General features: G+C 42.0%; 1 protein-coding gene across 8 annotated transcripts in view; it reads right to left on the minus strand.

Annotated features, from left to right (window-relative positions):
• sema6bb (sema domain, transmembrane domain (TM), and cytoplasmic domain, (semaphorin) 6Bb) overlaps positions 1–23,401 on the minus strand; it is a 559,267-nt gene that overhangs the window by 115,586 nt on the left and 420,280 nt on the right. For all 8 annotated transcript variants that reach the window (XM_072593864.1, XM_072593857.1, XM_072593863.1 and 5 more), the window contains one exon: positions 4,060–4,150. In XM_072593864.1, the coding sequence (XP_072449965.1) occupies positions 4,060–4,150 (91 nt within the window). The remainder of the gene's footprint in view (positions 1–4,059; positions 4,151–23,401) is intronic.

Here is a 23,401-nt window from a genome sequence, read left to right on the forward strand (position 1 = left end):
CAGCAATTAAAAAGACAAGGCTGGCAGCAGCAGAGCAGAGAACGAGGGAAGATTGATGAAATAAACTGCATTTCTTTCAATTCTAGAGGCCTGACAGGTAAGGCAGATGATCTCAGGGTATGGTTGGGAACATGGGACTGGGATTTCATAGCTATTACACAAACATGGCTGAGGGATGGATAGGACTCCTGTTGAAGGACTTAAGCCCGAAACATTGACTCTCCTGCTCCATGGATGCTGCCAGACCTGTTGTGCTTTTCCAGTGCCACACTTTTCGACTCAGAGGGATAGGACTGGCAGCATCCCTCAATGTTCTGGAATATTGATGCTATAGGAAGGATACAGAGGCAAGAGAAGAGGGAGTGTGGCATTTTTGATTAGAGAAAACATCACGGCAGTAGTTAGAGAGGATATTCCTGAGGGATCGCCCAGTGAAGCTATTTGTGTGGAAATGAGAAATAAGAAGGGAGTGATCACTTTGATGGAATTGTACAACAAGCCCCTCCCAATAGTCAGTGGGAAATCAAGGAGCAAATATGTAGGGATATTTCAGATAGCCGTAAGAACAATAGAGTTGTAATATTGGGGGATTTTAACTTTCTAAGCATAGACTGGGACTGCCATAGTGTTAAGGCCTCGATGGAGAGGTATTTGTTAAGTATATTCAAGAAAACTCAATCAATATATAGAGGGCCCTACTAAAGAAGGGACAAATCTCAACCTCCTGTTGGGAAATAAAGCAGGGCAAGAGGGTAGGGTCTTAGTGTGGGAGCACTTTGGGACCAATGACCATAATTTTATTCATTTTAGAATAGTTATGGAAAAGGATAGGCTAGGTCCATAGTTAAAGTTCTAAATTAGGGCAATGTCAATTTTGACGGTATTAAACAGAAACTTTCAAAAGTTGACTGGGGTGGCTTTTTGTGAGTATAGGAATGTCTGGTAAGTGGAAGGCTTTCAAAAGAGAGATAATGAGAATTCAGGGACCTGTTAGTGTGAAGGGCAAGGCTAGCAAGAATAGGAAACACTGATGACTTGAGATATTGAGGGTCTAAAGTCAAGAAAAATAAGGAGGCATAAATCAGGTATAGCCAACTGGGATCAGGTAAATACCTTGAGTAGCATAGCAAGTGTAGGTGTAGACTTTAGAGGGAAATCAGGAGGGCAAAGGCGAGACATAAGATAGCTTTGGCAGATAAGACTAAGAAGAACCAAGGAGATTTTACAAGTACATTAAGGACAAAAGAGTAACTAGGGAGAGAATAGGGTCCCTTAAAGATCTGTGAGGCCACCTATGTGTGCAACTACAGGAGATAGGTGAGATCCTAAAATGAATATTTTCCGTCAGTATCTACAGTGGAGAAAGACATGGAAGCTAGGGAACTCAGTGAAATAAATAGTGATAGTTTGAAGAGGTGGCATTACTGAAGAGGTGGTGCCGGAGTCTTAAGTTGTATGAAGGTAGATAAATCCCTGGGACCTAATCAAGCATATCCCAGGACATTGTGGAAAACTAGGGAAAAAATTGTGGGGTCTTCAGCAGAGATATTTGTGTCAGCGATAGCCATGACTGAGGTGCCAGAAGACTGCAGACTGGCTCATGTTATGCCATTATTTAAGAAAGGCTGCAAATAAAAGCCAGGGAATTACAGACTTGTGAGCCTGACGTCAGTGGTGGGTAAGGTGTATACATGGACTTTAGCAAGTCTTCAAAAGTTTCCACATGGTGGACTGATTAGATTGCTGATGACAAAGCTAGGTGGTAGGGTGAAATGTGATGAGGATGTTAGGGGATTTCAGGGTGACCTGGACAAGTTAGGTGAGTGGGCAGATGCATGGCAGATGCAGTTTAATGTGGATAAATGTCTGGTTATCCACTTTGGTGGCAAGAACAGGAAGGCAGATTACTACCTCAATGGTATCAAATTAGGTAAAGGGGCTGTTCAGAGAGATCTGGGTGTTCTTGTCCACCAGTCAATGAAGGCAAGCATGCAGGTACAGCAGGTCGTGAAGAAGGCTAATAGCATGCTGGCCTTCATAACAAGAGGGATTGAGTATAGAAGCAAAGAGGTGCTTCTGCAGCTGTACAGGGCCCTGGTGAGACCACAACTGGAGTACTGTGTACAGTTCTGGTCTCCAAATTTGAGGAAAGACATTCTGGCTATTGAGGGAGTGCAGCGTAGGTTCACGAGGTCAATTCCTGGAATGGCAGGATTGCCTTACACGGAAAGACTGAAGCGATTGGGCTTGTATACCCTTGAGTTTAGAAGACTGAGAGGGGATCTGATTGAAACGTATAGGATTATGAAAGGACTGGACACTCTGGCAGGAGGGAACATATTTCCGTTGATGGGGGAGTGCCGAACCAGAGGACACAACTTAAAAATACGGGGTAGACCATTTAGGACAGAGATGAGGAGAAACTACTTCACCCAGAGAGTGGTGGCTGTGTGGAATGCTCTGCCCCAGAGGGCAGTGGAGGCCCAGTCTCTGGATTCATTTAAGAAAGAATTGGATAGAGCTCTTAAAGATAGTGGAGTCAAGGGGTATGGAGATAAGGCTGGAACAGGATACTGATTAGGAATGATCAGCCATGATCATATTGAATGGCGGTGCAGGCTCGAAGGGCAGAATGGCCTACTCCTGCATCTATTGTCTATTGTTAGATCGCATAGAATCCAGGGAGAGCTAGCCACTGGATACAAAATTAGCTTGATGCTAGGAGACAGAGGGTGGTGGTCGAGGATTGTTGTTCAGACTGGAGGCCTGTGACCAGCAGTGTGCTGCAAAGACTGGTGCTGGGTTCACTGTTGTTTGTCATTTATATAAACAATTTGGATGAGAATATAGGAGGCATAGTTAGTAGTTTGTGGATGACACCAAAATTGATGATCTAGTGGAAAGTGAAGAAGGTTATCTAAAAGTACAACAAGATCTTGACTGACTGGGCCAGTGGAGTGAAAAATGGCAGATGGAGTTTAATTTAGACAAATGTGAGGTGTTGAATTTTGATAAGACAAACCTAGGCAGGACTTAAACAGGATTTGGAACATCATGCTACAGCTGTACAGAACATTGGCAAGGCCATGTTTGGAGTATTGCCTACAATTCTGGTCACCCTGCTGTAGGAAGGATGTTATTAAACTGGAAAAGATACAAAAAAGATTCACAAGGATGTTACTAAGACCCTTGGTATGTCTGAATTATAAAGAAAGGCTGAAAAGGCTGGGACTTTTTTCCATGGAGTGTAGGAGGCTGAGGGGTGACCTTATAGAGGTTTATAAAATCACAAGGGACGTAGATAAGTTGAATGGCCAAGGTCTCTGCCCCAAGGAAGGGGAGTCCAAACCTAGAGGGCATAGGTTTAAGGTGAGAGGGGAAAGATTTAAAAAGGAATTGAGGGACAACTTTTTTACACAGAAGGTGGTGTATATATGCCAGAGGGAGTGGTAGAGGTGAGTGCAATTATAACACTTAAAAGGCACCCAAATGGGTATAAGAATGGGAAAGGATTGAGGGATATGGGCCAAAAGCTGGCAAGTGGGACTAGATTAGTTTAAGATACCTGGTTGGCACGGACAGCTGGACCGAAGTTTCTGCTTATGTCTGTATGACTCTATGCTTTATTTTAGCCCCCCTAACATCTTCGACTGGCTGTTATTTTTTTCTGATTTTTGCCCCTGTGAAGCAAAGATTTTTTCTACATCAAACCCATTGTAACCATCACTCTTGTGGATACTGACTCAGTCTTCCTCTCAATCCAATAATGCCTCAGACCATGGTCAAATTGCCCAATGCCCATCCTTATTTCAGGAATCTCTCCACATACTGCAGGCTAAGCCCAAGATCTTTCTGGTCTTTTTGTCTCTAACAATGCCTGACAATCTATTGTCTTATGAAGGTATTAAAGCCAACAAATAAAAACGTGAAACTGAGACATATTCAATGCAATCTAGCCCAATTAAAATATTTTATTAAATGTAGTTCTTCGTGAGTGGTTGCCAAATTAGTTTAAATAATTAGAGTTTTAGCCAATAAGACTAAAGTTTCTACTCTTACCAGCAAAGAGTGCAACATTGGCTTGTTTGGGATCATAAGGACATCTTGCCATACCACTGATACTAGGTCCGAGAGATTCAAGCGTATCCATCTGAAATAAATAAGGACCATCAGCTTGTGAGAAATAGATTACATCAATGCTATGCAAACCAGTTAGGGTTGAGCTCAATGACCATATTTCATTTGAAATTGAGAAGAAAGTCAATTACAGGGAATCTTTTTCATAATCGACTCATATTGTCTTTATAATATTTCAATGCAACGAAGAAATCAACTCTAAGGTGGAAAGCAAACAGCTATAAATAAGCTATTGTTCCACTAGTCAGTGCTGTGTGATCAACAGATGTACGTTTGAAAGATTGTAGATGCAGGAATAATGCATTGTTTGCAGGGGTCAATCTAATTCTGTTTTCAAGGACTCTCCTTGATATTTTCTTAAGAACCACATTTTTAGTTCCACTGGCCTTTTTCTAACACTTTCCACAGGCCAGTGAAATCATAGCCAATGCAACTTCATCACATATGCACAAATCTTGAAGTTTACAACTAGGCTTTTACTATCTTCTTGCTGCTTAAAACAGAGAGGATACACAAAATGGTTCCTCAGCCACATCAAAGGTAATTTTACAAAAGAGCTAGTCAACCCACTGTTGCAAAGTAGGTTGACACCAAGATCATTGTTACATTATTTACTCCAGCATACCGATCAATGATCCAGCAAATAAATAAAGCAGTCAAGAATAATTTTGAAAAGTTAAAATGGGACGTCAGGTAGTTGATTTCCGGAGCAGTGCACAGCCACATGTAATAGTAGGGATTAAAGAGTATGTAGATATCACTGGAGGTATGCTGTGATGAAACTGTGATCTCAGTGGTGATGCGACAGAGCCTTTGCTTGAAGGTTGGAATGAGAAAAGCTCTAGGCGGGCATGGGTGTTGCTATATCTTCATCTACACATAAATACTGACATGGAATAAACAACTGACATGGATTGAGGACTGGCTGTCTGACAGAAGGCAGAGAGTTGGGATAAGAGGTTCTTTTTCAGAATGGCAGCCGGTGACAAGTGGTGTCCCACAGGGTTCAGTATTGGGGCCGCAGCTGTTCTTGTTATATATTAATGATCTGGATGAAGGGACTGGGGGCATTCTAGCGACGTTTGCCGATGATACGAAGATAGGTGGACAGGCAGGTAGTACAGAGGAAGTGGGGAGGCTGCAGAAGGATCTAGACAGTTTGGGAGAATGGTCCAGGAAATGGCTGATGAAGTTTAATGTGAGCAAATGCGAGGTCTTGCACTTTGGAAAAAAAGAATACAAGCATGGACTACTTTGTAAATGGTGAGAAAATTCATAAAGCCAAAGTACAAAGGGATCTGGGAGTGCTAGTCAAGGATTCTCTAAAGGTAAACATGCAGGTTGAGTCCGTGATTAAGAAAGCAAATGCAATGTTGTCATTTATCTCAAGAGGGTTGGAATATAAAAGCACCGTTGTGCTACTGAGACTTTATAAAGCTCTGGTTAGGCCCCATTTGGAGTACTGTGTCCAGTTTTGGGCCCCACACCTCAGGAGGGACATACTGGCACTGGAGCGTGTCCAGCGGAGATTCACAAGGATGATCCCTGGAAGGGTGGTCTAACATACGAGGAACGGCTGAGGATCCTGGGATTGTATTCATTGGAGTTTAGAAGGTTAAGGGGAGATCTAATAGAAACTTACAAAATAATACATGGCTTGGGAAGGGTGGATGCCAAGAAATTGTTTCCGTTAGGCGGGGAGACTAGAACCCGTGGGCACAGCCTTAAATTTAGAGGGGGTCAATTCAGAACAGAAATGCGGAGACATTTCTTCAGCCAAAGAGTGGTGGGCCTGTGGAATTCATTGCCGCAGAGTGCAGTGGAGGCCGGGATGCTAGATGTCTTCAAGGCAGAGATTGATAAATTCTTGATGTCACAAGGAATTAAGGGCTACGGGGAGAATGCGGGTAAGTGGAGTTGAAATGCCCATCAGCCATGATTAAATGGTGGAGTGAACTCGATGGGCCGAATGGCCTTACTTCCACTCCTATGTCTTATGGTCTTATAGACATGAAATTATCTAAACAAACAAACCCACATGTAAAGACTCAATTTACCACACTTGTTCACTCATTCGTGTTGAAATCTAAGTCTGCCTGTCGTCTTATTGAAGTCCTTCTCTCCCTCTCCCTCTCCCTCTCCCTCTCCCTCTCACACACACTGATGGGGGCTATGTCTTTTTTTTTCATTCCATTGGAGTCTGTCTCTCTTATTTTTTCTCTCTCTCTCATACAGCCTGGCAGTCTGTCTGTCTGTCTCTGTTTTCCTCTCAACCTTTGCAGTCTCGCAGTGTCGCAGTGTGTGTGTGTGTGTGTGTGTGTGTGTGTCTCTCTCTCTCTCACATCCCCTCAAAGTCAGCAGGTGTCTCACTCTCTCTTTAACCCACACACTAATGAGAACCAGCAGAGCCTATTAGCAGCAAGCAGAGGAGAGAATAATCTGTGGATGATGGAACAGTCCTCACAGACTCTCCCACATATGGCAGCAGGGAGAGAGGAGGCTAACTTCCCTCTCACTGATTCAGAGATGCCGGTGTTGGACGGGGGTGTACAAAGTTAAAAATCACACAACACCAGGTTATAGTCCAACAGGTTTAATTGGAAGCACACTAGCTTTCGGAGCGATGCTCCTTCATCAGATGATTGTCATCAGGTGACAATTACCTGATGAAGGAGCGGTACTCCAAAAGCTAGTGTGCTTCCAATTAAACCTGTTGGACTATAACCTGGTGTTGTGTGATTTTTAACTTCCCTCTCACTGGCTGGCCCAATGATTGAATTTCTGAGGGTTTTTTAGGGGCTTCTAAAAGTGACCTCAGTTGCGGCCTTCATGCAATTTGAACCCTGTTTGCTTGCAACACCCTCACTACAATTTAAAATCAAATTTCAATCTCATACATTTATCATTATACTTATATTGTTTTAGCCAAGTCGTTTAGTTGAGTTTAGTACTGCACTAGTTATGTGAGCAAATACTTGTTGACGTTAAAAGTCTTATGTGCGGTGTGTGCCTTTCAGTCTGTCACAGTTGCCCCAACATTCTCTGACGACGATGTCCTAATCATTATAAAATGACAAATTCATTGAATGCACTGGGAAATCTGCTCGTGCATTAAAATGTGTGACATGAAGAACTCTTACTTGTTGGCTGACTAGTTTGTGTTCCTTGTTCTTTATTTAAAAACACAATCTTTTCCCTTCCTTGCATGAAAGACAGAACATCCATTGCTCAATAGAGTTCCAATGAAATTCAGCTATAGTCCAGTACCACACCCAAAGTACTCCATTTGGCTGACCATCTGGGGAAGAATTGTGCGTTTAAGAGACCAATGTCCATGTTGAATGAGGTAGCAAAAGACATCCAGAGATTTACAAGCATTTTATTGTCAATTTGTAGCTTAGCAGGTTTCCACTTGCCTGTCCAGAATCCAACCCCACACTGAGGGAGAACTGAGTCCTTTTATTAATAGTCATAGAGCTATACAGCATGGAAGCAGACCCTTCATTCCAACTCATCCATACTGACCAATTATCTTAAACTGACCTTATTCCACTTGGCAGCACTTAGCCCATATCCCTCTAAACCCTTCTCATTCAAGTACCCATCCAGATGACTTTTAAATGTCATAATTATACCCATCTCCACCACCTCCTCTGAAAATAAACTCAATTTATCATTCACCTAATTAACATATTACTACAAACACTGCCCACGAGGGGATTTGCAGCAAGAAGATAAATAAAAAGGGGAGGAAACAAGGGAGGGGACAAAATAAAAATTGATAGGGGAACAACCTCTCTCAAAATACCCGAAGGATGTTGGTGGGCGTTATGTGCTCCCTTTCCAAGGACATCGGGTATTCAAATAGTTGTGGAAGAGAGGCACACAGTCGGAAACTCTGATCCCCTCCATGGCTTGCTGACCCCACTTTGGTCAGGGACTCATAATGAGTTCCTTCTACCTGCCTGCCGCTTGCACACTGTGAGCCCAAAGATCAAGGGTGTGGGGCTGAGGTACAACCAGAAGAACAAAAATAAGCTTTTTTAAGTAATTAAACAGGGAACACAATTACTCACAACTAACGTCTATGTGTCTACGGCCTCCCCGGCTCTGTTTGGCTGGGAATCACCTTGGTTGCATGTATCTGCTGTGTATAAAACCCTCCGCCCCTCGTCTCCAGTGAGAGCAGTCCCATGTAGAGAACCCTCTACTGGGGACCCCTGTGATAGCCCAACTATTTTTATATAGCACACCTCTAGAGGTTTCAAGTTTGACAAAGAGTGACACTACCACAGAATCCTCTGTTTTCTTTGTAACTAAACCATCCATGTCAAATCAGAAGATTTTTTTTAAAAGAGGTGTGCTTCTTCCGATATTTTTCCTATTTGGGAATGCCATCACACTCTTCCTGAACGACTAAGACTTGAACCCAGGCCTCTTGGCCTAGAGGTAGGGACACAGTCACTGTGCCACCAACAGCATTCAAATGTCTCCAGCACCCCCGCTCCTTGATTTTCTTTTACTCTTGTCACCAATTTTAAAAAAACAATTAACAAACGCTACCCACCAGGCGCAATACTTTCTCATAACTCCCTAGGCTCAAAATGTGAACCCTGTGTTTTTTCCCCTCAGGTCGCTGCCAGACCTGTTGGATTTTTTCCCACAATTTCCATTTTTTTGTTTCAGGTCTCCAGTATCCACAGGTTTTTGCTTTATTTCAGAGATCTGCCAATGTCCAGCAAGGCGATTTGTGAGAGTAATCTCAGAGGCATACGGGAAGTCTTCGGAGAGCTGCATGTGAATGGATACTGGCTACACGCAGTCCACAAACTATATTTCCATACTCTGATGCAGAGGTACAAGAAAACACAACCATTTGCTGTATTCACGTAACAGGCTGGTGCCAATTGAGATTTTATTATATCATGTTTGGTCAAAAAATTGCTATTTTATCCTTCAAAGAACACTTACTAGAGGTAGCAGTTATTATGAATATAAATAACAGTTTGTATGAATAAAACATTCTAGGCATATTGTTACTATAATGGGCTGTCAGAATTCAGGAAACACTGAACATAGATTACAAACCTGAAGAAAATTCAATTTCCTTTGATCTCATCACACTTTTGACTATCAAAATGTGTACCAAGCCCCCTTATAACTTAACTTTATCAAGAGATTAAAACAAGGCACAGCAATGAATTACAGCAATTTTTGAAATTCCTCTCAGGAAGGGCTGCTTGTTGTTAAACTGGATTCATACTGAACTGTGTGAAAAATTGAATCAACTGCTCAACAGCTACATTTGTTTTTCCTTAAGATGTGATGCCCACAAGAAATCACAGAATCCCTACAGTGTGGAAGCAAGCCATTCGAGTCTACACCAACCTCCCGAACAGCATCCCATCCGGACCCACTCCCGCCCTATCCCTGCATTCCCCATGGCTAATCCCCCTAGCCTGCACATCCCTGGACACTATAGGGCAATTTAGTATGGCCAATCCACCTAACCTGCACACTTTTGGACTGTGGGAAGAAACCCGCACAGACATGGAGTGATCGTACAAACTTGACACGGACAGTCACCTGAGGGTGGAATTGAACCTGGGTCCTCGGCACTGTGAAACAGCAGTGCAACCACTGAGCCACCATGCCACAAATGAGCAATGTTCATTCCATATAAAGACCTGGGTTATACTTGTGGAATAATAATCAGAAGAATTTTGCATCTCCTCATGAAATTTCATCAGGGATACAGGCCAGTGACAAAGCTGTACCATAGGGTTTATTGCAATATTCCCTTTTGTGCATACTCCTGCTGTTTCCCAATGCCAAATCTTTGGAAATGTGCTGGGATATAACATGTTGCTGAAAATACAACTCCCTACTACTGCTGCTGCTGATGCTGCTGCTACACACACACACAAACGCGCATATATATATATTATACAGCCACATACAGATATACACACAAACATGGACACCTTGGTGCTGGACAACATCATGACTGAGCAGTGCAGAAAAGAATATGAGATGAGTGGGTTAGACGAAAAGATCTTGAATTTAGACAAGTACTAGTTGACCAGCGGCAGGATCTAGATTTTTCTCAGTGTTAAATGGATAGTCTTTTTCAGGAATGGTAAAGTTTTCTTGAGATCCTCTTTAATACACTGACATGGTCGACCCCAAATACTGTTAACATCCTGTGAAGGAAGGCTGGACCAACATGAAAGAGCTAAAGCAGACACTACGGCTAAAATGTCGTTTTCTTGCAGTAGAAAGGATGATCACCTCATTGGGATTGTACTGCAGATTCCCCAATAGTAAGTGGGAAATTGAGAAACAAGTTTGTAAGGACATCTCAATTATCTGTATGAATAATAATGTGTTTATGACAGGGAATTTTAACTTTCCAAATATAGACTGGGACTGCCACAGTGTTAAGATGGAGAGAAATTTGTTAAGTATGTACAAGAAACTGTTCTGATTCAGAATGTGGATGTACCCGACTACAGAAGGTGAAAACTTGACCTACACTTAGGAAATAAGATAGGAGATGTTGGGGGGGAGCATTCTGGGGCAAGGGGCCATAATTCTATTAGTTTTAAAAAGTGATGAAAAAGGAGAGTCAGGATCTACAAGTTAAAGTTCTAAATTGGAGGAAGGCTAATTTTGATGGTATAAGGCAAGAACTTTCAAAAGGTGATTGGTGGTGGATATTCACAGGTAAAAGGATGTCTGGAAATTGGGAATCCTTCAAAAACGAGACAGAGAGTTCCAGAGACAGTATGTTCCTGTTAGGGTGAAAGGCAAGTCTGGTAGATGCAGGGAATGTTGGATGACTAGAGAAATAGAGGTTTTGGTAAAGAAAGTATATGTCAGGAATAGACAGCGGAGATCGAGTGAATCCTTAGAAGAGTGTACAGCCAGTAGGAACACACTCAAGAGGGAAATCAGGAGGGCAAAAAGGGGCTATGAGATAGTTTTGGAAAATAGGGTTAAGGAGAATCCAAAGGGATTCTATAAATACATTAAGGACAAAATGGTAACTAGGGAGCAAATACGGCCCCTCATAAATCAGCAAGGCAGCCTTTGTGTGTAGTCACAGGAGATGGGAGTGATACTAAATGAATATTTTGCATCAGTGTTTACTGTGGAAAAGGACATGGAAGATAAAGAATGGATGGATGGTGACAGTTTGAAAAATGTCCATATTACAGAGGAGGAAGTGCTGGACGTCTTGAAATGCATAAAGATGAATAAATCCCCAGGATCTGATAAGGTGTACCCTAGAACTCTGTGGAAAGCTAGGGAAGTGATTGCTGGGCCCCTTGCTGCGATATTTGCATCATCGATTGTTCTAGGTGATGTGTCAGAAGACTGACGTTGGCTAATGTGGTATTTAAGAAAGATGGAAAGGAAAAGCCAGGGAACTCGAGCTTGACTTCGGTGGTGGGCAAATTGTTGGGGGTAGTCTGGAGGGAGGGGATTTACATGTGTTTGGAAAGGCAAGGATTGATTAGGGATAGTCAACATGGCTTTGTACATGGGAAATCGTGTCTCACAAACTTGATTGAGGTTTTTGAAGAAGTAACAAAGAGAAATGATGAGGGCAGAGCAATGGACATGATCTTCATGGACTTCAGAAAGGCGTTCAACAAGATTCCTCATGGGAGATTGGTTAGCAAGGTTAGATTACACAGAATACAAGGAGAACTAGCCATTTAGATACAGAACTGGCTTGAAGGTAGAAGACAGAGGGTGATGGTGGAGGGTTGCTTTTCAGACTGGAGGCCTGTGACCAGTGGTGTGCCACAAGGATCGGTGCTGGGTCCACTGCTTTTCATCATTTACATAAATAATTTGGATGTGAACATAGGAGGTATAGTTAGAAAGTTTACAGATGACACCAAAATTAGAGGTGCAGTGGATAGCGAAGAAGGTTACCTCAGAGTATAACAGGATCTTGATCAGGTGGGCCAATGGGCTGAGGAGTGGCAGATGGAAAGGCAAATCAAGGCAGAACTTATCCATTTAATGGTAAGGTCCTGAGGAGTGCTGCTGAACAAAAATACCTTGGAGTGCAGGTTCATAGTTTCTTGAAAGTGGAGTCGCAGGTAGATAGGATAATGAAGAAGGCGTTTGGTATGCTTTCCTTTATTGTTCAGAGCATTGAGTTTAGGAGTTGGGAAGTCATGTTGCGGCTGTACAGGATGTTGGTTAGGCCACTTTTGGAATATTGTGTGCAATTCTGTTGTGAAACTTGAAAGTGTTCAGAAAGGATTTACCAGGCTGTTGCCAGGGTTGGAGGATTTGAGCCATAGGGAGAGGATGAATAGGCGGGGACTGTTTTCTGTGGCGTGTCAGAGGCTGTGAGGTGACCTTATAGAAGTTTATAAAACCATGAGGGGCATAGACAGGGGAAATAGACAAGGTCTTTTCCCTGGTGTGGGGAGAGTCTAGAACTAGAGGGCATAGGTTTAGGGTGAGAGTGGTAAGATTCAAAAGGGACCTAAAGGCAACATTTTCATGCAGAGGGTGGTGTGTGTATGAATGAGCTGCCGGAGGAAGTGGTGGAGGCTAGTACTACACTTAAAATGCATCTGGATGGGTATAGGAAGGATTTAGAGCGATATGGGCCAAGTGCTGGCAAATGGGACTAGGTTAATTTAAGATACCTCGTCGACATGGACGAGTTGGACTGAAGGGTCTGTTTCTGTGCTGTACATCCCTTAGACTCTAAGTGAGATAACAAACTCAGAAATGTAGGGACTCCTCTACTCTCTCCAATCCAATAAAGAAGGAATGAAGGTTTTAGTTCAAATAAAAGAGGTCCTGAAAGTACATAAATGTTGAGGAAGGTGATCTGAGTACTTGCTTTCTCTAGAATCAATTAATAGGCTGCTTCAGGATAACCAAACTGATACATTTTGTAACTATACACTGCAATAATACATTTCCTAACTGCAGCCGCCTTGTTTTCGCTGAATTGATCACTGTCTGCAATTTACCATTATCAATCAGAGGTAGCAAGTAAAGTTGCCATAGTCCCAGAGGGGGATAGACTCTTTTTAGAAAGGGAGAGAGACAGACAACTGGTGCTGGTTTAACCTGAGGCTTCTCCACACCTCAGGTATGGGGAGAGGTTGAGAAGGAGAGTCCTTCATGATCACCTCAATCGGAATTTAACCTACACTGCTGGCATTACTTTGCAAACTAGTTAACCATCCAACTGAACTAACTGACCCCTCTCTATTCACATCCCTCCATTTATGGAAGTCATCCTCTCCTTACAGTTGGTCATGTAGTGAAAGAGTAGAAGACTAACATGATAGATATTTCATTCCTAACATCCATTTTTTTTCCTTCTGTCCTCTGATAGGTGGGCTGTCTTTCATTGAATGACACCCAGACTGCTTTTTATGAAATCTCTCTGCCTCTGCTTATTCTGGAATGGGCCACCACCAAACATGAAGAAATGATATTACAATCTTCCAGGATGCCTTCTACAAATACTAGCCCATGAGTTCAGACTGTCCTTGGATAACTTTCAGGAGGAAGGGGTTATGCGAAGAGTATTGTGTTGCTTGCTAAACATGGGATGCAAAGATGGAGAGTTAGCAAGGGGAGGTGCAGTAACAAGGATAATGTCAGTGAGATATTTTGAAAGCAGTGTGGATTAACAGAAGAGGTGATGCTATGGTGGTAAGGTCACTACACTCAAAACGTTGAAGCCGATGTGAATGCCCTGGGGAAATGGATTTAAAACTCTCTACTGTAGCTGGTGAAACTTCAATTACTAAAAGTTGGAACCAATTAGTGTCACTAATGTTGCCATGATACTTGCTGAGAGAATTTCTCCTGAGTTTTTTTCAATCTTCTGCTGTAATTTCAATGGAAGATCTTTGGCAACTTATGTGTTTCTATCAATGTTCTGTACAAAGGTAGCGTGCAGAAAATCCACCCCTAGCTTTACAAGGATGGATCACACAGAAGGGGGAATGAGACTTAGCTGATCTCTTTTCTATGCTTAGTCCGGGTTCAGTGAAGCCAATTAGTGTGACTCAACTTCCAACCTGATCCCAAATCTTTGGTGTGCCAGTGCCATGTCCCTTAGTTGTCATGTGCAGTGCTGGCAGTTTGCGATATGTTAGCAATGCATTTTACTAATTTTGTTATGTCTCCCTGGCCAAATATTCTGCTGAGAGTTGCAAAACTCTTTAACAAAAGAACAGAGGGCAGTCAGCGTCTCTGGAATCAAAAGAAACAAGAGGAAGAGAAAAAGATTGTGTACGTACACTTTTTCATGGATATTTCTTTGCTGTGTCAATAGTACATCACTGTGTTGACTTTGTGCAAATGTTGAAATATTATACTGACTGTGTACACTGTAGTGATACTAATACAATATGCTTCCATTATGCCTTCACTATGTATGTTGATGCTTTGTTGGAAGATATACAGCTACCTTATTCTTTTTTTCTGTCAAAGTCTTTACATACCAAAGAAAAGATTATTTTTTTGTTTATCTCCCAAAGAAACTCATGCTTGTCAAGATTAAGAATATATAAACACGAAATGAAAGGCAGGCAGAAATAGCTAGCTCACTTCATATAAATGAATTTGATGCTGTCATCTCTCTAATATTTTTTGTTTATAGACTGTCATCGTACTTAATATGCCACTGCAAGTGTTTATGGATAAAGATAAAAAAAACACATTCCCTTCAAACAAAGTATTATTTTAAAAATGTGTTTAGTTTCAGTTACTCGTGCTAACTTATTCCAAGGTGACTCATTTCATAGTTCTTTAAGCTAAAAGGGAACTAACAAATCTTGGGCTTGTGTGCTTTGCTTCAGTTAGTCTTTAGGTAGCCATTGTTGGTTAAATGCCCTATAAAATTAATGCAGGTTTGAGTTAATTGTAAGATTTCCCTCAATATATATTAGAGCAGATATAGCCCTCACAATTTCTAAGGGGCCAGAGGCTTGTGTACAATGAATTGGGAGGTAGGTGGGAGAGTTCAAAACTAGGGGGAAGACTTTTTTCAGGTGAGAGGACCTAAAAAGGAGATGAAGAGAGGCAACTTTTTTTATACACAGAGTGGCTCGTATATGGAATGAGCTGCCAGAGGAAGTGGTGGATGTGCTTACAGTTATGTGTGAAATACATTTGAGTAGGAAATACATGAAAAGGAAAGGTTTGGAGCAATCTGGGCCAAATGTAGGCAGATGGGCTAATTTAGTTCTGGAACATGGTCGGTGTGGACTAGTTGGACCGCAGGGTATGTTTCCATGCTGTATGACTGTATGACCCTATGAAGAGGAATTGGAAGGAATTCAGATATGCTGGATCCTAGCCTAAGATCAGGTTTTCCAATGAGAATTGCTTGGAACAAGCCCTTCACTTGTCCTTCCCAATGTCCACGATATTAGAGGATACAGGGCTGAAAGGGTAAGAGAACTTTCATGCCAGCAGTGCCCTCTGCCCTGGTAGATCTAATGCCCAGTGACCTGATTACCAGCAGCGAGCCAGGGTTCAGATCTTTTGAACAGCAGAAGTGGGGCCCACCTAAACCTCTAGATCAGGTGGCATTTGAGTTCTTTTCAGTCGTCAGGTAATTGGAAAAGAATATTGCTGACTGCTGCTTTTCCTGCCAGTTCTTTCTCTACCTTGACTGCCTGTCTGACATTGTCTCCTTTTCCTCTCTTTTGATTAATCAATGTCCATGATGTAGTTCAAACAGGGGTCCATGGCCAGGGGTAGCTGAAATGATCCACTCTGCCTCTGGATATCATGGCAGGATCAGCACTGGAATTTGTTGGAATCCATTCCATCACACTCCCTCCAGCACCACAGGAATGAGGACTTTTTTATATTCACTCATGGGATATGGGCATCTCTGTCTAGGACAGCACTTATTGCCCATCCCTAGTTCCCAAGAGGGCAGTTAAGAATCAACCACATTGCTATGTGGTCTGGAGACACATGTAGGTCTGACTAGATAAGGATGACAGATTTCCTTCCCTAAAGGACATTAGTGAACCAAATGTTTTTTTTCCGACAATTGACAGTGGATTCATGGTTATCACGCAAATCCTTAATTCCAGATCATTTATGGAATTCAAATTCCAACATCTGCCATGATGGGATTTGAACCCAGGTCCCTAGAATATGAGCTGAGTTTCTGGATTAATGGCCTAGCGATTGCACCCCCTGCATTCCCAGTGTTGTGTTCTGTCTCTAATTAATGTGTAGATATCTAATTGAATTGTACTGTGTATATACTTGTCACTCTGAATATGCCTCTTTCTCTTCATTTCATCCCCACTGACAAAATCAGGATGATTTACACTGTCACTTCCTCAAGTTAATTCATTTCTAAGATTTCAGCATGATAGAACTCCTTCAGCCTGTAATCTTATGGATTTAGAAAATCTAAATTAAGCAAGATATCCTGACTTTGCTCACCTGCTGTGCTTCTCTTTTCTGCAAGGTGGGACCAGCACTTCCCCTAGAAATCAAAATAATTGGAAAACCTAGCTGCTGAAAAAAAAATTCAAGTCTGCGCTCCAGGCAACATATCCTGTGAATTCTAGTGGGTAGCCAATTAAGGCCAACTGAGGCCAATTGAAAAATGTTCTCCCATCTCCCTCTAATTACTTGAAATATATGTCTCTTGATTATTGACCTTTCTGCTAAGGGTATCTACCTAGGTTCCACACAGTTTAATATATCTCAACTAAATTTCCCAACAGCCTTCTTGCTCCAGTGAAATGAACACCAGCCTATCCAATTTCTAAAATTTCCCCATTCTTGGTCTCTTCCTCATAAGCCTCCTTTGTGATCACTGCATTCCAATAATGCAGAAACCAGTTCACTGTGAGTATGATACAAATGTCCACCAAGGAAATTCTGTGTTCAGTAGGTCCCTGTGTGGCTGATGAGCTTGATCCCAGAGGCATGTCTCCAAGCAGACGTTCAATGGTGTTTTCGGGAATTGGTTGTGGTCCTGGATATCCTTTCCAGAGAAAACAATTTCGCTCTACCTTAATTATCTTGAACACCTCAATATCCTAAAAGGAGTTAATCTCTCAGATGCTGAATGAAGCATCAATGTTAACTTGCATTTACATAATATTTTTAACATAAATTGTCCAACTTCCTTCACAGCATCATTACCTTACAAAGTTTGACACTGAGGCAGAGAAGGAGATAATAGGACAGATGTCGTACAAAGCTTAGTTGAAGAGGCAGGTTTTAAAGAGTATCTTAAACAAAGTGAGATGGGTTTTGAATTCTGGAACTTAGACATCTGAAAGCACAGCTGCCAATGATGGACAAAATAGGGGATGCACAGAACTGAAGGAGTGTTGAATTCTCAGATGGTTTTAGGACTACAAAGTGCCATAGGAATGGGCCACAGAGGGATCTGAAAATGAGGATGAGAGTTTTAAGAGTGAGGAATTGATTAACCATGACAAACATGGGTTTGGAATAATGGATGAACAGGACTGGTCACAAGTTAGGATACGGGTAGCAGATTTTTGTGTGAATTTTAGTTTTTACAGGGTCTTAAATGGAAGGCTGGCTATGAGTGCTTTGGAAAAGTTGAGTCTAGAGGTGTCGTCAACAGATGAGTTGGGAAAGGCACAATTATATAGTGTTGCAGAAATGGAAATCTGCACTTCTAGTGAGGGAACAGTTATGTGACTGGAAACTCATTGAGGTTAAAGATCAAAAAATGACCCCAAGCTTGGTAACTGTGTAGTTTATTCTGTGATAGTTGCCAGGTAGAGGGATCGAATCAGCAACTAGACTATAGAGTTTGTCGTAGGGATCAAAGACTCACGAGTATCTAACTGGAGGAAATGTGCACTTTTCCAACAATGTGGGGCAAGTGCCATGGCAATTTGGAGACACTGGAGTGATTGACAGAAAGGTGATTAGGGAGCTGGCTACCATCAATGTACACAAGGAACTTAATGTTGTTTTTTTCTGAAGTGTCACTAAGGGCAGCAGTCGGATGAAACACAAGAGGGCACAAAAGATAGATCCTTTGAGAACACAAGAGGAGATGGGTTTGGATCAATGAGAGGAACTATCACTTGTGATTCTCTGATGTGAATTAAATTCCTCTCTGAAATAACTCGAGAGAGACTGGTATTCTATCACCAAGTTATGCTTCATTTAAATATGTGGAGTCTTAACACTGATCCAACTCTCAAAGCCAACTCTCAGAATGAACAAAACCTCTCACACTCCTGTTTATATTTGTCAGCCAAAGCTCTCAAATTGGACCAGTTTAACAGCCTCAATCAGGGAACTCATATTCTATGACATCCGCCTGGCTGACCTCAATACAATCACTACACCTTCAAAAATATTACGCCTTTCAGTAATGTTTCTCTACTGTAAAATTTATGATTTTTGACCTTAAATATTGAGAGCTGGACGGCAGATTCTTATTGAAGTTTACACATTTGTGTTGAATTTATACTTAATAGTTCCTTAACATGTTAAATTAATGTTATTGTTGGGTATCTCTCAATATGTGTTAAATTAAGGTCAGCAGGCATTTTGGGAGCTTGGCCAAAGATGTATAAATGCCATGTTACAGTTTATATACCAGGGCCTTGAAATGACCCTGTAGGAAAAGAGCATACAAATGCTTAATGTGCTCGATTGAATTTCCACTTTGCATGATTTTACTGCAACCGGTAGCCCATTTATGTAAAATAGGTTGAAATAGCAGAGAAAAGAATTTCAGTCAAACTGTCTACAAGTTGGTGGCTCATGATGTGATCCCTCGGCTCATACTACTGAACTTTAAATGTTTTTTCAGTGTGTCTTAGATTTAACGCACTGAATATCTGCAGTTTCTCACAGTTAGAAAGGAAGTGAAATGGAGAAAATTGAACCTGATGGAGCATGATCTCCTGAAATCAAACTTTCCACACAATGCTATGTGTATTGACCCACCGAGGACTTTAAAAGAACTGAATGTGGTGCATATCAAGACACCTGACAAAACTCTGGTAATAGAAATTGATAACAGTGCAATTGTCTCTGTGAGGCTCGAAAAATAATGACCTCCAAAGAAAAAACTACAGCCTGTTAAATATATGCTTAAAGGATATAAATCTGGACTATTAGATATGATTGGAAAAGCTCAGCCAAATGAAGGTCAGTTCTTTTCCTTGGATTATGATACTAAAAGAATGATGGGTGTTCATTGTCTGACAGAAATTTTTTGGAAAAAAAATCAGTTATATCTTATTGGTTAATGATAATTAATATTGCTGTGGCATGATCTTTTCCCCAGCCTTATTGATTGCAGCAAGCTTGTGAGAAACAGCTTGTCTCAATTGTTTCACAGAATCACTACAGGGTGGAAACAGGCCATTTGGCCCATCGAGTCCGCATCAACCCTCTGTAGAGCATCCCACCTAGACCCACCTCGCTACTCTATCACCCTGCATTTTCCATGGCTAATCCACCAAATATATTCATCCCTGAACACTATGGGTAATTTAGCCTGGCCAATCCACCCAGCCCGCAAATCTTTGGACTGCGGGAAGAAACCCATGCAGACACAGGGAACACATGAAACTCCACACCGACAGTCACCCAAGGGTGGGATTGAACGTGGGTCCCTGGTACTGTGAGGTAGCAGTGCTAATCATTGAGTCACCGGGCCAATCCTGCAGTTTGTGTGAAGGAAATCTTGCTTTGGCCTGATACCCAACATGATCAGACAGATAACTGATATTGTCAAACTATGAGCTAAACAATGTTTACAGCTTGAAACGTGGCCTGTGCCTGTGGAACTGTAGCCTCGGAAGGAGGCATGAACATTGGAAGGGGACACACTGGTAAAGGATCTAAATAGCTGTCTTGAAAACAAGAGAGGATAATGATACTTTATTACAAATCTTTTGCAATGCTAGCCAAGAAAGCACAGCACCTAAGGAAACTCAGTATGTCAGTAATGACTCATACCAATTTTTATAGATGTATCACAGAAAGCATTTTATCTGGATGCAACACAACTTGGTACGGCAACTGCCCTACCCAAGACGGTAAAAAATTTCAGAGAGTTGTGAACACAGCCCAGTCAATCACACAATCCAACCTTCCATCCATTGACTCCATCGACACTTCTTGCTGTCTCAGGAAGGCAGCCAACATCATCAAAGACTCCTCCTACCCTTGTTATAATCTCTTCCAACCTCTTCTGTCAGGCAGGAGATACAAAAACTTAAACACACAAACCAACAAGTTCAAGAACAGCTTCTTCCCTGCTATTATTAGACTTCTGAATGGGCTTCTGAAATTTTAAATTTAACATTGATCTCACTCTTTGTGCACCTTCTCTGCAGCTGTAACATTGTATTCCTCCCTCTGTTCTACCCTAATGCATTTTGTAATGGTGTGATCTGCCTGCACTGCATGCAAAACAGAACTTTTCACTGTACCTTGGTACATATGACAATAATAACTCAAATCAAAATCATACACAAAACTCATTGCTTAATAGAGAGCTCTCCTTCTATATTTAACTGTAGTCTCTAAGGGGCTAAGCTGATCTAATTAGCTGCTCTCTATATTACACTGATAACAGATTTGGAGCATCTTTCAAGCTCCTAGATAAGAAAAAAAAGTTGTCAAGCAGGTGATCTTTGACCATCCTGTAGTCCAATTATCTGTGTCTCCTCATCATTTTGCCCTTTGGTGAGACCCAGATTTTTACTTTCCTAATATCCGACAACCAGGACACTGACTCATCTTCTTTTTCTCCAATAATGTACGGGCTTCAAAGATCAGACTGGACAATCCCAAATGATTATTTTTGTTCGATTTGACTCCTCTTCTCAGCCCTGTTGGATAGCCCTCACTTTTGATTTTCCAAAAGAAAATCACATTCTTATTTTATCCCAAGCCAATATAGAATTAGGATTAACTCTTTTTGAAGAGGTTATAAGGCTGAATTCATATTCCCATTGGATCACAGTACTGTCAGCAGGTTGCATCTTTATCAATGTGTTTGTCACATATCATAATGTCACTGGCCATCTGGTGAAAAAAATTGCAATCCAATCAGCTGGATTTCTTTGTGATATAATCCAGGTTGGGGGCAAGATAATAAAATGTATCCACCTTCTTCAAATAGTACCGAACTTTCCTTTGAAATCATTGAATTGTCTAGCAGACTGGGGACAGGACCGGGGATGTGTTGTATTTCATGACAAGAAGAATTTGTTCCTACAAATCACAATTACTTTTAAATGGGTTGCAGATAGAGAAAAAAATGTATACCTGGCTATGATTACAAGGCTGTAATCTAATCAAGGAGTTCAGATGTAGTAATAAACTGGGAGATCAAAGCTCAAGTGATTTACAATTGTCATCTCAATTTCATAGTAAACACAGGATTACTCCCTGGTAACTGCCATTATTTGTAATGCATATTGTTTCAATTTTGTATGAAGCTCTTTGTCGGTTTTAAGTCATCAGATTTTGAGCTGCTGGAGGTTGTCAGTACCAGTAGGAGCAGTCACTGTGTTTTATTCTCATGAGGTATTCTCACGGTCAGTGCATTCAGTATAGGAGTTGGGATGTCATATTGTGGGCTGTACAGGACATTGGTGAGGCCACTTTTGGATACTGCATTTAATTCTCATCTCCCTGCTATAGAAAAGATGTTGTGAAACTTGGAAGGGTTCAGAAAAAAATTTACAAGGATATTGCCAGGGTTGGAGGGTTTGAGCTCTAGGGAGAGGCTGAATAGGCTGGGGTTTTTTCCCCTGGAGCGTCAGAGGCTGAGGGGGTGACCTTACAGAGGTTTATAAAATCATGAGGGGCATGAATAGGGTAAGTAGTCAAAGCCTTTTTCCTAGAGGGGATAGGTTCTAGGTGAGAGGAGAAAGATTTACAAGTGACCTAAGGGGCAACATTATTACGCAGCAGGTGGTGCATGTATGAGATGAGCTGCCAGAGGAGGTGATGGAGGGTAGTACAGTTATTTCATCTGAAAGGCATCTGAATGGGTATATGAATAGGAAAGGTTTTGAGGGATATGAGCCAAGTGCTGGCAAATGGGACTAGATTAATTTAGGATATCTGGTCGGCATGGACGAGTTGGACTGAAGGGGTTCCGTGCTGTACATTTCTAAGACTCTATGACTTCATGAGGTAAGGAATGACTTTTGTCCAACGTTAAATCCCACCATGGGTTGACAGGAGCTGCCCCCACACTGGTGAGCAGTGGGACTTGCGGTAGAAGTTGCTGGCAAGTACCAAACACAGATTGTGGTTGGAGCTGTCATCCAACTGAGGATGCCAATCCACCTGTTGAAGCTGCCAACCCAATCAGAAGGCCAGCAGCTTGGCAGGGTCACCGGTAGCCATGGCCACAGTTGTGGTCCAACAGGAAGGAGCTGGTACTTCCACAGTGAGGAATTCTTGAAAACCAGGTAAATTCCTTCTAATTCAGGTATACCTAGGCAGGTGCAGTCATTGGGGTCAGTTTCCAGTAAGGTGAGCTACCAACTTGGCAAGGCACCATTTTGTCTGCCATTAAATGGTCATTAGATGGCACAGTGGCTCAGTGGTTAGCACTGCTGTCTCACATCACTAGTGACCTGAGTTTGATTCCAGCCTCGGGGGACTTTCTGTGTGGAGTTTCCACATTCTGCCCATGTCTGTGTGGGTTTCGTCTGGGTGCTCCGGTTTCCTCCCAGAGTCCAAAGATGTGCAGGCTAGGCGAATTGGCCATGGTGCTCAGGGATATGTAGGTTATGTGCAATAGTCAGGGGCAAATGTAGGGTAACAGGTTAGGGGCACGGGTCTGGGTGGGTTACTCTTCGAAGGGTCGGTGTGGACTTTTTGGGCCAAATGCCTGTTTTCACACTGTAGAGATTCTATGAAGTTACCACCTCAGGAAAATGCAGAAGGGACATCAGGGTTTACCTGGTGAGTCTTCCCAGCATTCAAAGGGCCCTCCTGGGCATTACAAAATGCTGGTAGAGCTGGGGAGTGGTCTATCAACTGATTCCTGGAATGGTAGGACTGACATAGGAAGAAAGACTGGATAGACTGGGCTTGTACTCACTGGAATTTAGAAGAATAAGGGGGGAATCTCATAGCAACACATAAAATCCTGATGGGACTGGACTGGCTAGATGTAGGAAGAACGTTCCCGATGTTGGGGAAGTCCAGAACTAGGGGTTCCCCGAGTCTAAAAATAATGGGTAAGCCATTA

The sequence above is a fragment of the Chiloscyllium punctatum genome, chromosome 24 (assembly GCF_047496795.1).
Source record: "Chiloscyllium punctatum isolate Juve2018m chromosome 24, sChiPun1.3, whole genome shotgun sequence".
NCBI classification, from domain to species: domain Eukaryota; kingdom Metazoa; phylum Chordata; class Chondrichthyes; order Orectolobiformes; family Hemiscylliidae; genus Chiloscyllium; species Chiloscyllium punctatum.